The following is a 15,683-nucleotide window of genomic DNA, read 5'->3' as shown; positions in this document are numbered from 1 at the left end:
GATTAGTTCATCAAAATATTAGAATCTCTGAAAAATGTTTCATTTCCCAAAACATGGCAAGAGGAAACCATATTTCAGAGATGAGCTAAGCCAGGCCCAGTGGCCATTTTGTCTTAGTGCCAGAGGAATGCATTTAATAGCAATTCAAGCAGCCTGCCAATAATTAGCTTTTTGTTCTGTTATCTCCCCCACAGTTCCCCCAAAGAGGAACTGTGGTTGATGTCATTTTATACTCCCAGCCAGTAGAAGCTGCAAAGTTGATGGGGCCATTGGAACTGCCTCAATGACGGTGATGCTGACATGGTTAGGTAATAGATAGGCTTTGGTGGACAAAATAACAACAACCCCACCCAGCTTTTACTAAACAGAACAGGGGGAAAGTTGTATCGCAATGAATCCTGACATTGTTTTTTCTACCTTAACAGAATGTGCCTTCAGGTCCAAGACGAAGATTTCATGAGCACTACCATGGCATTCGAATCAATGGCTCTCTCAAGCCCCAAAGTCCGGGTGACGAGTCTGATCACAGCAACCCAAAGAGTCACTCCCGACATGAATACCGACGGCAGCACCATCATAGCTTTAGGCCCAAAAATAGAGGCACGGTGAAAACTCAAGAGCGACCGACACCCGTAAAAAGCCTAGAAAAGGTAGCATATCCAGAAAAAACACAACAAAAGCATCCTATTCCCGGCCCTGCAGAGCCCAGCCCTTTGTGCAGCAATATAGCAAGAGCTTCTCAGTGTAATTTATGTCCTCCGAGAAGAGAGACTTCTGGGGACACCCCTGTCCTTTCAGTCACAGTGCCAGCTGTGACTTTGGTGGCATGAAAACAGTGATTTTCACCTTAGGTTTTTCACTAAAGGTGCTTCTGCCCTCCCTTGTTGTATACTCCCCAAGTACTGACAAAATAGCTTGAGAAAAATATTCCAGTTGTGGTAAACCAAACTAGCTAAAATCATCTTAACTATATCCCATTTTCTACATGGAAAGCTTTGCTCAATACTCTGTACTTAAGATTATTTTTTCATAATAATGCAACTTTAGCCAGCAGTACTTAAAGATCTACTAGACTGAAAAATAAACTGCAAGAGGATGTCATTAGAGATACGTGTTTATTACTGTCCGATTTGTTGTCAGTCATTCAGTATTAAAGAGGTAAAATGCTGGCATCTCTAGTGTTGGACTATTATATAAACTCATAACATTTTTCACTCTTTCCATATTAGATGGAATTCAATATTTGTACAGAACAAATCTCATAGTTCTGTGTGACCTAATATCATTGCCAGAAAGATCTTGAATATCAGTCACAAATAATAGTAAACGAACTACATATTTAATTGTTCTGCGCTCTAACATTTGTAAAACGTGTTTTTTCCATTTGAAATGTATATAACTTACACAGTACAGTTTTCCAAGCTCTGGAGTCCTTTTTTAATGACTGATTATTTTTTGTGGACTAAAAATTGAATGTGTTTCAGTCTCAGATTCTTTTTGGGGGGATGGGGGGGCTATTCCTACATTTATTTATTTGAGGAGTTCAAGAGGGCACACTTAACATTCTAAGTTTTTCCCTACAACAGTCCTGTGAGGTGGATTGGGCTGAGGGTGAGTGACAAGTCCAGAGTTGCCCATTAAGCTTCTATGGTTTCCCATGTTAGTAGTGTTAGCATTTATTATGGGCTTATAACTAAGGACAGTACACTTAATTGATAAAATAACATTTATTTCATTATTATACCTCGCTGCAATACCACAACATTCTCAGCAGTTTACAGGAGTACAGAAAGAATGAAATGATCCATGGTCACCATAAAAAATAAAGATACTTAGAAACCAACATTCTGTGATCACCTTCCAAATGCCCTCTGGAAGAACATTTCAGCTGTTGGGGAAATTCCCCATTACATGCTGGCTGGGGAGCTCTGAGAGTTGAAGTCCACACAGCTTCAAGTTGTCAGGGTTAAGAAACACTGCTCTAGAAACCAATCTAGAGGTGCTGTAAGGATTGCCTACCCTAATAGACTCAGACTCACAAGCAGGAACTTAATGATATCTGATTTATTAAAGAATAGTATGCAAATACAGAGAAAGCTGAGAATGAGCAAAAGCGCGCCAAATACAAACTAAAAAACCCTCGGCTCAAACGTAATCCCTCCCCTCGTCCTGCCGTTGCAAACTCCCCCCCCCCAGGTGCTGGTAACCGTTTCTGCTGATGTCCTGGGAAAGAAACCTTGAACACACGAGATAACCCAAACACATTCCAATCCAGCTGCCAACATATAACAATCCCACGAGATAGAATCCTCCTCCCCTCCCAAACGAAACACGCATCAGCCAAATGACATGCGAAACGTTACGATGCAGCGGTAACATTGGAATGATGAACATGACAACTGCCAGTAAGAAGCAGCATGTCTGAGCCTTGGCTCCCCTCAACCCCTGAAAGTGGGGAACTGCCAGCTGTTTTCCTGGCAAGATCAAATTGGTTGGGCCAATGTGGTCCTGAAGATAAATTGGTGTCAAGCCATAAAGGGCTTTATAGGTGAAGATCAGCACTTTAAATTTCATCTAGAAGCCTATGAGAAGACAGTGCAGCACCCACATCACAGGTATAATATAGTCCCACCAGCAAGTACCAGATAGTAGGCAGGCCACTGCACTCTGGACCAGCTGGATTTTCTGAGTGGTTCTTAAGGGCAGCCCCATAGAGAACATATGAAGGTAGTCCACCTGGGGGATGACAAGGTGTCACTGCAGCAAGGTCCTCTTACCCCAGGTAGGGCTGCAGCTAGGGCACCAGCTGAAGCTAGGCAAAGGCCCCCTGGTCATGGCTTCCATCTACTGTTCCAGCTGTGCATCCAGGAGGACCATCAAGTTGTGGACCAGCTCCTTCATGGGTAGTGCTTCCCCATCCAGAGACACCAGTGCAGCCATCAGAAAACTCCAGTGGATAAACATGTGATTTAGAGGCCATCCAAGTCCAAACGACTCTGGATGGCCTATGCTTAATAAGCAAGAAACAATAAAAAGATAGATACAGATCATATGCATCCTAACCCTAACCCTCTGCATCCAGAAGAAATATATGTAACAGAACATCTTACAGGGATTCCATACCACCCTATCCCAAGGCCTGGTAGAATAGCCGGGTTTTCAGTGAACATCATCAAGGTGGGAACCATACATATCTCAAAGGGGAAGGAGAAGGTGATGCTGGTCCAAAGGACAGTATCAGAATAGAGAAGGCATACTTCTGAGATTCCAAAAAATGACATTGTTTAATCAAAGAGACCTAGAGTGCACCCACCCTGCCCAATCTAACTGGATTAGCAGGACCTATGGGAGGTAGGCAGTCCCTCAAATAACCAGGTCCTACGCCATGAAGGGCTTTACAGGTGGTAACCAGCACTTTGAATTACATCCAGAAGTACACTGGTAACCAGTGCAGCTTGCAGAGCAGTGGCATCACATGGGCATATTGCAATATGGTACCTCACCTTCTACTTGGGCCCCCGATCCAATTACTGTGGCCACCTTTGCTGGAGGGGGAAGGGGGTAAATTCCACTTCCTTCCCATTACAATCAATTATCTCTTTAAATGTAAGGAGTCTCACTAGTCCTGATCAAAGACTAACCACTATACCATACTAGCTTTTCTTTTTTGACAAAGCAATCCTCATGCTGGCAAAAACTACAATGGAGGGGAATTTTGTTTTTAGGATTTAACTAGCTTTCCTTCTTTTTTAACTGCTCCCACTCATTGTTCTCAAAAGGAAAAATAAACTTCACAAATCATAAACCTCCAGGCTTAAAAGAATTAAATATTTCCTTTTAAGAAGTTTCATTTCCTGATGGTCAAGTGCACAGACTCTGCTTAGTGAAATCACCCAAGATTGGCTGGGTACTACCAACTGATTGACAAGGAATGGATAGATAAAGGTAACTTCTCTCAAGCATATACATGATGTACAGTAGTGAAAAACCCTACAAGAGGCTGCTGCTGCTATTTTCTGCTGCGTGCTCAGAAAGAGACCCTTCTCTAAAAAGTACATCTGGACGTACTCTTCCACATTCTGTGCTAAATTTGACCAGCCCTTGGCACTCTTACAAGCGTCTGTCCACACTGCTACATGAAGAAGAGGCTGCCTGTTTCCAGAGATAAAAGACTTGACCTCTGATGCTGGCTCGGCTTCTTTAACACGAGGAGGGGAAAAAGCAGACTAGAATCATTGTATGGCTGCTACAAGATTAAATACTGGGAAAAGAATGACACCCCTTGAAAACCACTTGGGAATTCACCTGTAGTACCGCCGCCTCTCTTTCCTTCCTCCCTTTCTTCGCTGTTTTCTCATCATTGTTCTCCTAATTTTTCCACTCCTTTTCCCTTGCCTCTTCCTACTCAACGTCTTGCATTTTTTCTTCTAGTTTACTGGTTTCATTTCCCTTAAAACTTCCTTCCCTCTTTAAAACTCTTCCTTCCCACTGAACTCTCTCCTCTCCAAAAACTGTTCAAAAGCTGTTTAGAGGATTCAGGTTCCTCCACAGAATTATTAGGGTGGCAATATTTAGCCATAAATGTAACTTAGGTCTAGGGACGTACCGTATTGCCCACTTGAGCAAAATGCTGAGGATGGTTTTGAGATGACAAAAGAAATCAGGCTTGCAAATGAGAAATTACTGCAATAGTTAATGCTCACGCCATGACAAAAAACCAAATTTCTACGTACTCTCAGTGTCTGCCATAGAACAGTTGGTCCTGGAACCAGTCGGAGGGGAGACAACCCTAAATTTAATTCTAAACGTGACTGTGACCTGGTGTGAGAGTAAGTGTTGTGGGACCAACAGAAAGATTGCAGATTGTTAGATACACTTATCTGGGAGCAAGTTTCCAGACCCCAAAGCGCCTTTTTCCTGAGAAGACAGAAATTAAGGGTAATGGTGTAATAACACCTACAAAAAATCATAGCCCAAAGAGACTGGCAATTAAAAACATAGAAGTTCTTCTGTTTAATACAGATTTATTTTATTTAAAAAGCCTCAGGTTACTAGTAAAGACAAAAGCTTTGCAAAATTACTTTTCTTCTTAAATAAGTATTATTTACTCCTATTGTTATCATCAGAGCACTAGTTACAAAACAGCCTCAAACATTAACTACCGTCTGTCTTCACTAACCTCTCCATGGATGTTGTGTTTAATGGGTTCACGGCAGGGAGACAGAGGGCTTGGGAAGTGGAAATGAGTGGCAACGAGATCTGGCGCTTTGGCCAGCTTGAAAACAACGGAGCGGATTTCGCTAGCTTGTCTGAAGCTAGTGTTGCTTCTCAAATGCTTCTGGCTACGGGGAACTTGTGGGCAATCCGTTCCCCATTTGCAGAGGTGTGCTTCACCATGCTCTTCAGCTCCTGGGCTCAGCCTTTCAAGGGTTAAAATGGCTTGATACTTCAACTCCCCTCCTAGGAATTGCTGGGGGGAAGGGAGGCATATGACCGGGATATTGACTGGGGAGGGGGAACACCATTTAGTTCTGTTTGGATAGATAGGGATGAAAGGGTTTTGATGTAATTGGAAATAGTGGTGGTATGGAAGTGTCCTAGTAACCTCAACAGAAGCTATTTTCAAACCTTAAGGGATTGGAGAAAAACGTATCTTTCTGATGATCTGCTGATCCAGTAGTTTTCTGTCTTGGGCCAGAAGGATAGACAAGGAAATGGAATGCTTGGGAAGAACAGTGCAAGCTGCAGGGAAACCGCAGCATTTGGAGAAAGCAACATTCCTGGAAAACCATGGACACTTTTCCTGAAAGCTGGAAATACTATCATTGCAAAAGGAGGAATAAATAGTCCCCAAAGTCAGTTTTATCATTAGATAAAAATGTTTTCACAGCTGTCTCAGCTTTGTTTGTAATAAGAAAGTATCCCTCAAACCACATTAATATATGGTTAATGTAATACAAAGAAATTAATGCAACACATGGTTAACATTTTGGAAATATGGGGCCATACCTAACAAAAGCAGAACAGCCGGAACAATGACAGAGTAAGAATCCTACTGTTCAGGGGGAGGAGACTTTGCTGTTCTCTACAGGCCCAGAACAATTTGAACAAGTTTTCAAAATGTTAAAACCATGGAACACACACAACCTAGCATAAATAATACTCTAAAATGACTAACATCCCAGATTTAATCTATATTACATAATCATTTAGAATGCACATTAAAAAATGAACGTTGATAGACTTCTTATACCATCCACCATCTTATTAGATGGTGATTTAATGATTATTAGACGGTGATTTTAAATACTTCCAATATTTTTCTGCATCCTGGGACAGATTTGTCCTCTCAGAAGGTAAAAGTTTTGTTGTTAGAAGGTAACAATCAGTAAGTCTTACAAGAGACCAGCCTCATACATCACCACTCTGCTGATTATTCTGGAAACCATCTCTGATACTGGTGCACCTCAAGGAAAGCCCCGAATGCTCGCAGTTTAATGGGTGGGATGCAGAAGTAGCAGCAATTGCAGCAGATGGAATTTGTTGTTTAACTTTCTTCACAACTGATGAAGAATGCTGAGTCAGTAATTCATTACAGAGTGGAGTCCGCTTCAATTTTATCACCCGACTGGTTGCAGATTTTCTGGACAAGGGAGACTTCGTGGTCATTTGGCTAACTATCCCATTGTCAGCATTCCTAAGATTGGCCTGAGAATTTTTAGTCAATGGTATGGTCTTTGTACAAGGTGTTTTGGAAATTTCTTTGTTTATTAAAGAAGTATCTCTGCTAGGCCACTTAAGAACCGTTTGGGAATGTGAAGATGCTGCCATCTTTAAAGAAGCTGAGTTCTTAACTTTGATACGGGTACTTGTAGAGGGACCAGAGAATTGCACTGGCTTTCGAACTATTCTACTGTTCAGCTGACTTCCTTCCTCATCAGGAGGATCAACTATTCGTCTGTAAAAAAATCATTAGGTTCACTGAATCTAGTACTGTAAAGATAGAGGATAAGTATAATATTCAAAATACGCAAAACTCTTTTTACTCCAATATCTACTTAAAATGGCACCCTCACACAAATGCTATTCAATCATCAAGAATAAAAAATCAGGACATGTTGATAATGATAATCAGTTGCATTTGGCACAAACAATAGAAAAATGTATCTGCTCTTATTTAATACTGATTACAGCATATTTCCAAGTATATTTTTCTTATGCTCATGATTAAGTATTACGAAATGGGCTGAGGACCAGCATGCAATTTAATATATAGCAAAGGGTTTACATGGATTTCTGTGCACTGAACTGTTAAGTTTTATAAATACACACACACACACAAAAAAAGGAAAATGCACAGAAGTAGCCTGTATCATTAGTGTGATTTAAGTTTTTAAACTGGGGCTTACTAATACTGCATTTAGCATTTATTTTATAATATAGTTAGTAATAGATCATATTTTATAGGGTTGTGCATACTCTGAAAAAGATTCAAGAGCACTACAAACTCAGCATAAGCCTGAGTGCAGCATCTCTCTGCTGCTCATTAAAGAAGCCCAACGTTTTTCAGGTTTCCACATGAGCCTGAAAAAAACATTGCTCCTGCTTTAAGAAGTACCTTCATAAAGATTCATTTAAGATTGTTTGCCACCCAGAGTTACTTGTTGAGATGGGCTATAAAAATTGATTGATTGATTGAATGAATGAATGAATGAATGAATGAATGAATGAATTAATTAATTAATTAATTAATTAATTAATTAATTTTGTGTGACTCTTAAAGCAAAAGCACTTTTTTTTTCAGGCTCACTATTTTACTGAAAGCACAGGTGCTGCCCTTGCACAAGGTCCAAAACATTTCTTCCTAATAACTTTGAAACACACACACAGCCCTAATATTTTGTAACGTATTGTTTAACATATACACAGCAGGTAGGTTAAAGCAAGTGGATTTACTGACCCTTCTATAATACACTTAACTACACAATCATTTGGTAACACACACACGTTTCTTCTACCAAAGTGATACAGAAAATCAAGTGCACATATAGCTTCTACTCCACATAAAGGCTATAACAGTACAATGAACCACAATACCTACCGTTCACGTACTGGAGACATGTTCTGAAGGCTTCCTTTCAAAGAATGCTCCTCAAGAGTCCAACACTCTATCAGCTCCTGTGGTACTCGCCAATAGCTGGCACCTTGTAATTTCAAACACATCATTTCACAATATTCAAGATGCATAAATTTGGTAACTTCTACCTGAAATTCACTGATATGCAATAAGGAACGTGTTAATGCAACTGGAAACATATATCTTCATTACAACAGTTTCTCTTGTGTTCCCACAATTAAACGGCAGTATTATATTCTGAATGTTTTTTCCTACATACAAAATAGAACTATATCTAGCATTACATGAATGAAGTTGCTGACATAAAAATATGAGATCTTGTTCCCTCCCCTCATCCTTTTTCCTGCACACGTCCCATCCTTTGGAAGATTTTCAACCTGATGCAGTAAATCTGAGATTTAAATGTAGGATGCAACTCCTACTTTCTAATTTATAATTATTGTTTCCCTTTTTCTTGTACAGCAATTGCCTGAAGTAGTAATATGTTTCCAGAGAGAGAACAAAAATAATGGATCTCATATTTAACCAAATTCCTTTAAGAAAGTATATGCATATTTTCAAAATCCACAATACTTGTTCTGGCAGAAATGAAAATTAAACTATCATGCCAACACATAATAGCATGAACCCAATACATGTTATTTGAAATACACATGATATTTCCTGTATGTCAAAATTGCTGACTACATTTTTTACTATATTGAAATAATGGATATCTGGTTGTTTGAGCCTGAATAATAATAACGTTCAAGACATTTGGTTTATGTTAAGAGTTAGCTGTGTCCTTTTCCTTATGTTGCTGAAGAATAACTGAAAAAATACTCCAGCTGTCCTTCAACAGCTGATTCCTGATCACAAATGCTTTTATTCTTTACAGAAACTCCCATCTTCAAATATAGAAATATATATATATATATATATACCTCTTCCTTCCCATGCCTCAAATGCATCCATTATCTTTTTCAATTCTGTTGCTGAATAGTAACTCCAAATGTACTGGATATTGTTTCCAGCCTCTCTAGGAAAAAAAGTGTAGAAAAAGACAAATTATTTTACCAAATGAAAAGCAAAACTTTGCTGAAGTTATTTTTTCATATCCAAGAATCATAAACAACTGAACATTCATTCTCATGGTCTAAATATTTAAGATAACAACATTGTTGAAATTTCTCTTTAACAAAAGGAGAAGTGTCAGCAATTCATAAAATATTTTGCCAAAGAAAATGGTAGGATTAATCTCAATGGCTCCCTGAGCTGGATTCTCACATTGCATTAAATGAACATTAGGTTTCATTACGGTTTGTTAAAGAAGTTATAATGGCTGAGCTCATACATCATGGTAGACCATAAAACAAAGTTTATAAACTGCAATAGATGATTCACATATTGTGCTAAAACATAATTTTTGTCTTGGTGTGATGTCTGAACCCAGAGATTGTAGTTTATTCAACAAACTATGGTTGAAAGAAAGCAACTTAGCACAATCAGGCTATGTGTTTAAGTGAACTATTTTATTCAGCCAAGCTCTAGCACTAGATTATTACAATTTCTTTATTGCTGAATGTTGATAACACAATTTGTAGAACTCAAATGTAGCATTTTTGCTTTGTGTAACTATCTTTACATAATAATTTCATCTAGTCACCCAGATAAATAGGCAGATCTTATGGAATATATGCAAGGAAACTGAACTGGAGAGCAATAGTAACAACACTTGAGTTCTCTACCCCAAAATCAAATTAAGTTCTAGTTTAATACATTTGGGTGAATTACTGCTTAATCTATTTCCTGGACAATATATGTTTAGATAGTCCAGATGTAGTTTTACTTATGACAATTAAGATCCAGAGTCCTACACAGACATTACAGAAGTAGAAATCTATTCATACAGCTGGACTTCCTCTTGCTCTTCTTCTCCTACATCTCTCCCAAACCTACATCCAGAACAGATTTGGTGGGTATGCGGGCTTTAAAGGGGAATCCATTTTCTAGCAGATGTTAACACACCAATATGAAAACACACCTGGAGAGTGCTTAATATTAAATCATTGTTGGTAATTAATTAATAATTATACACTATACACTCCTACCTGAAAGTAACTTCCATTACATTTAATTGGGACTGGATATAAGATTGTAATCCTAGCCAATCTGTGTACATAAACAAATCTCAAAAATCGTGACACTGGGCGAGATCTGCTCATTTTTAGAAACCTGCTACTATTGTTGAGCACAATGGTAGGAACCTGTACCTTCCTGGTAGCTGTTGGGGAACAAGTCCCATGATGATTTATCACTGCTCACAATGACAGGGAATGACTGGTACTGAAGTCCAAAGCATCTGGAGAACATCTGCCAATTTTTACTCTAGACAGAAAATGCATCACAATTCATTTATAGTCATATGCTAAGGTAGTCACCTGGCTGAGAAACTTCTCACCTCTTGTAAATATTTTTACTATTTATTCGTCCTCCTAGTTCCTTCTCAACTGCAGTTGTTCCATCTGCTTTTGTAGCATATACTCCAATTATTCTACTCTCACAGCTTGCACCAGAAGTGTTGAGATAATGCAAGACCCAAACTGTAGGTTTAGTGCATACTAAGCCATAAGAGTCACAAAAACCTATCAGTGCCTAGAAAAGAAGCATATACATGTATACACATAACTCAGTCAAACAATGTGGTTATATAATATCTTATATATCTTACATAATTTGAGTTATAAAAAAAGTATCAAAAATGTCTGCTGCCTAATTCTGTGAATGAATTCATAGTATTTTGCCAGTGGTAAATGCAGAGATATCTGCAGCACAGCTTAACTAATCATATTTACTTTAGGTATTTATTCTATGTGGTCAAAGTCATTTACTAAATGAAATAGACAAAATATTTTACTAGATTTTATTAGAAACGTGTTAGAGAAAACACAGGAATTTTAAAAAGGATTACTGAATTCTGTTTACCATTGTTGAAGGGCTATGATTTAATGTATGCATAATATTTTTAAGTGCATGAAAAAATTCTCTGGTATAATTGGACTGTGAGCATTGTTACATTACACTGTAAAATATTTACTTTAGTCCTAGCAATAGTAATCTAATAGCTAATTTTTTTAAAGCTTTTTCCCTGCCAGCCCATCCTAGACAAAGTGATTTGTGGAATATGCCCCAATAAAAAGATAGATGTTATATCCCAGCCTGAGAAATATGCATTACTTGGCCTTTATCGAATTTTGAGTATATATCACAGAATAATTTAAGACCGTAGGAAAATTCTGAGACCTTCTTAAGTTCTATATTTGTTCTTAAACAATATGTCTCCATTTCATTAGCTAGGTGGTCAACGAGACTGTAAGGGTAAGGAATGCCAAAATAATCAGCTTCTTCTTGTAATGCAACTCGTGTTTCCTCATTTTCAGGAATCCAAACTTCTCCATGAAGATAATTTAAGAGGTATTTAAAAAGATTGCCATCACGATCAATAAGACATGCCCCTGAAAAGACACACAAAAAAATTACACATGCATTATATACTACCATTACTCCAAAGCTGTATTAACACAGAAGGGAGTTCAATTAAACTTTTAATTTATATTAACCAAGTTGGATGTAATTTAAGACACTGAACTAGATCAACAGAAGCCAAATCACGTAGGATTACCTTATAATAGAACTCAGAAAATACCTACACTGGGACAATAAGTCTTTTCCAAGCCATGCTAGCTTACTATGGTATATATAGCAAGCATTGTTCAATTTTAATTGTCAAACTTGAACACCTATTTAGAAGTTGTATTTCCCAATGTCTTATCATATTTGCTTACAGAGGGCTTAATTCAAAAGTTCTTTCCTCTAGGCTAGAAGTCTACAACTTTTTTAGTATGAGGACCATATTTGGCTATTTAGTGGTATTGTAATGACTAGAATACTCAACTTCCCATTAAATCCAACTCATAAGCATTTACTTAGAATTCTCTTTAATGGTGGTAGCATTCAGTACAGAAGAAAAAGTTGCGAATGGAAAAGCCCACACTTTTTCCCCATTAAACATCCTTAGTGACTTCAAATTTCCCCCACCCCCCACTCAGGTATGCCCCCTCCCTCTCGTGCCAGTTAGTGAAAGCATGTGCAGCTGCCTCCAATGTTCTTTGTAGATGACCTTCAACGATAGTCCAAACAAAATGATTTCACACTCCAAGATGTTCCCCCCTCCCTTATTTTCAACTCGCAAGAAGACGACACGTGTTGAATGAAACATGCATGAGAGTCCAATCAAGTGTTCTGAGAACGTTTGATGTGAGAGCATGACAGGTGTGCCAAGAGCTGCACTTCAAAAAGCAAACAAGGGGAAATTGATTTATTCCCATTTATATTTAAACTGAATGAAACTTATTATTGTTGTTGTTGTTATTGTTCCCTATTATTTAATAAATTTCCTCTTCTGTCCTATTAAAAAATTAGTTTGATGGCAACTTTGGGAGAGGCTCTGGGGCCATACTTGAGGCTTTCAGGAGCTGAATGTGGTCCTGCATTCACAAGGTGCAAACCTCTGTTCTAGGCCATTAAATACTAACAAAGCACTGAGGAAATATTCTCCCTCCAACTCTAATCACACCCCCAACTATGTGTTGGGCTTTGACTCATAACACTCGTTCCTAAATAGAATCAAATCAAACACCTACAGAATGAGGGCTGTACGTATGAATGAACTGATGCAGATGGAAGAAACCAAGAGGGGTTAGTCAAGCTCACAGGAAAAATAATGCAAAGAAGCATACAGCCAAGTTATCTTGTGGCAAATGCTGAAACAGTGTAATGCATTTGTTCACCTTTTCAAGTTCTAGCTATTTATGATTTAAGAAGCTTTTTACCTGAATTATCCATTTTTAAAGGAAACCGTCCACTGAACATAGCTGCTAACATTGAATCCTTAAAACGGCATAAAGATTCACGCCTAGCAGTATACATAAAGCCTCCAACGTTAAGGCGAATAATATCTACCATCTTTTCAGACTTGCTGTCATCCATCACTTCTGCAGTTAATATTGTTGATTAGATTAAGTATGTTGACACCTGAAAGAAAATTGTATTTATAATTGTATTTAGGAGATTAAATTTAAAAATTAATATTTCAGTCAGCATCACTACTCAAAAATAAGTTAAATGACTTAAATTTTGTGCTGATGTTTCATCTCATTCCTTTGTCTGGACATTTAGTAGAAATCTCTCAAACACTGAAGGTCCATACAGTCATGTGGAGTGGACATACAGGCCCCACTTGTAACATGGTATTCTCAAAATCATTGGAGATTCCATTCCTATAATTCTCATTCCTCAGTCGTGGTGGCTGGAATTTTGTAAATTGCAGTTCCAACACATTTGGAAGGCACCACTATATTAGGTAATGCCTTGTTTCTACATAGTTTTCTCTCAACCACTACAGTGAAAGCGAATTATATCCATAACTGAAAATCCAACTATTCATACTTAAACATTAATCCCAAGAAACACATACAGTACTAAATATCATAAGCTCTTGCACTTCAAGAACCTAGTACTCATGAGCTATCAGAGAAAAGGCAATATGTCTAATAAACATATATTTACTCACTCAGTGAGACTTACTTCTGAATCAAAATGCATTAAAGCCACTATTTTTTTAGGGGACACCAGAAATATATGGAGGAAAAAAACCTGTTTTACAAATTCAGGTCCATAATTCTATCCAGACATCCAGTAGATGCTGTTGGCACTTAATGCTAATCTCCCCTTATATCAATCTAATATAAAACCCAAGAATTTTCTATTTTTCCTTTGAAACCTCCCAGTCAATCTACTTGGGGAGATCTATGCTGGGGAGGGAATAACCAAGGCATATTTGGAGCCAGAGCAGATCACAGTCCTCAGGCATTTCTTTCTTTATCCAATATGCTCTGGGAGAAACTTGTGAAGTACTGACCTAATGTGCAGTTCTAAACACTGAGCAACTACAATTTCAAATTGAAATACCATGTTTATTTGCTTACTTGGCAGTAACACCCAATCACTTTTGAATAAAATAGGCATAGTAAGATGGTGCTTCATAGCAGAAAGTACATACTTTTCATCAAAATGCCAAATGCCAAGAGTAACAATATTTTTTATTAGAACTTCCTTTCAGAAGAGGTCACCCAAGCTATGGCAACCTTGCAGGATTGTCATTGTGGGCAAATATACAGGCCAGCACTTTGTACAGCACCTTGAGCTGCTGTGCAAATGTGGGTTATAAATCAAACAAATAAATGCATATACTTTGACTTTTCTAGACAAATGTACTGAACAACGGCCTATCCATAAAAACATCCTCGTTTATAAACTTCTTTAGCAAATAGTAAGAAAACATCTTCATGAGTACTTCAATCTATGGGTTCCTATGCCTCATTTCCCAAATATACTGTGCCATGAGAAAACATGAGAGGACTAGAAATGGAAAATAACGTCTGGGCCCAGTGAAACTCTCCAAATGAGACAGGCTGGCTGCACAATGAAAGCCTCCTAGAGGGGTATGCCCTGTCATTAATATATCTATCCCTGATACAGTACAAAGTAGGTCCTTCAAGCTGGACAGCAAAGTTCTTTGCCAGACCCAGCAATATTGTTTCTCTCCCATTCTAAGATCCAAGAGGGGACATGGAACAAACAATGCTGCTGCACATAACAAATGAACATGCTGGACTTTTCACATTTACCATGTCCAATGGTCGAAGAGTACAGAGCCGCTGTATTAAACATCTGGAGGACAACAGCTGCCTCTTCCTATCCTGGGGAGAATCCAGACACTTCACAGACTTGCAGCCAAGGCTCCTTAGAAGAGCCGCTAAGCATCACCATCGCTTAAAGTAAGGGCACGCTTTCCGAGCTGGCTGCTTTCCCTAGGAACAAGGCTATCAGAACCGAAGTGCAAAATCGCGGGCGGCAGCGAGAAGCAAGCGACAGGTTACAATTTTCTGCGTCTTAGCTGCCACTGGCGGTTGGCCAGATTTTTGCAGCTCTACTCGAAAGAACCCTACTCTCCTGCTAAATCAGTCAAACGAAGTTTCTAGGCATGCCTCCTTTTCCTCTTTAGTAAGAAATTACGTACATTTCCAAGGGCAGGGAGGAAAACGCGGCACCCGGCCAGAAGAGGGTCACAAAAGGGAGGGAAGGAATGATGAAGGCCCAAGCCAGCCGCTTCCTCCTCCTCCTACAGCCAGGAAACAGCAGCGGCCGGAGAAAGAGGCAGAGGCGGCGGCGGGCCCTCTGACACACAAGCACTTCGCGGTAACGGGGACCGAGACGATCGAGGCCGAGGAAACAGCCCCGGGATCGCCTCCGCTCTCGCGCTCCGTTACCTTCCTAGTCCGAGGCTTCGCCCAGAATTCCCGGGAGCGGCACGCGCAGCCCTGCCCCCTCCCTCGCCAGCCTCCACCTCCCCCATTTCCAAATCCGGCGGAAAGGACGGAGGGGGAGGCGGAGTCACCCCCGGGCTGGATTTGAAAAAACGCGCCTGACCTTTAAAAGCAGCGCC

General features: G+C 39.2%; 3 protein-coding genes across 5 annotated transcripts in view; 1 reads left to right on the top strand and 2 right to left on the bottom strand.

The window, feature by feature from the left end:
• SPATS2L (spermatogenesis associated serine rich 2 like) overlaps nucleotides 1-1,106 on the top strand; it is a 65,759-nt gene extending 64,653 nt beyond the window's left edge. Inside the window, exon 12 of the mRNA XM_063318010.1 lies at nucleotides 426-1,106. Within this exon, the coding sequence (XP_063174080.1) occupies nucleotides 426-830 (405 nt within the window). The 3' untranslated portion in view covers nucleotides 831-1,106. The remainder of the gene's footprint in view (nucleotides 1-425) is intronic.
• Nucleotides 1-15,683, bottom strand: part of CLK1 (CDC like kinase 1) — a 280,468-nt gene that overhangs the window by 107,011 nt on the left and 157,774 nt on the right. The window lies entirely within an intron of this gene.
• KCTD18 (potassium channel tetramerization domain containing 18) lies at nucleotides 5,082-15,576 on the bottom strand. 3 transcript variants are annotated; one of them, XM_063318008.1, is made up of 7 exons: nucleotides 15,508-15,576; nucleotides 13,009-13,210; nucleotides 11,420-11,631; nucleotides 10,578-10,771; nucleotides 9,061-9,155; nucleotides 8,102-8,204; nucleotides 5,082-6,958 (listed from the first exon to the last, which is right to left on the bottom strand). In XM_063318008.1, the coding sequence occupies exons 2-7, from the start codon at nucleotides 13,163-13,165 to the stop codon at nucleotides 6,412-6,414; spliced, it is 1,308 nt and encodes a 435-aa protein (XP_063174078.1). In that variant the 5' UTR covers nucleotides 13,166-13,210; nucleotides 15,508-15,576; the 3' UTR covers nucleotides 5,082-6,411. The 3 variants fall into 3 exon arrangements, with proteins under 3 accessions (XP_063174078.1, XP_063174077.1, XP_063174079.1); XM_063318007.1 differs by lacking the exon at nucleotides 15,508-15,576 and adding an exon at nucleotides 15,258-15,276; XM_063318009.1 differs by lacking the exon at nucleotides 15,508-15,576 and adding an exon at nucleotides 14,866-14,948.

The sequence above is a fragment of the Candoia aspera genome, chromosome 1 (genome assembly GCF_035149785.1).
Source record: "Candoia aspera isolate rCanAsp1 chromosome 1, rCanAsp1.hap2, whole genome shotgun sequence".
NCBI classification, from domain to species: Eukaryota; Metazoa; Chordata; class Lepidosauria; order Squamata; family Boidae; genus Candoia; species Candoia aspera.
The sequence above is the reverse complement of the archived record's forward strand: the minus strand, read 5'-3'. Positions and strand labels throughout refer to the sequence as shown.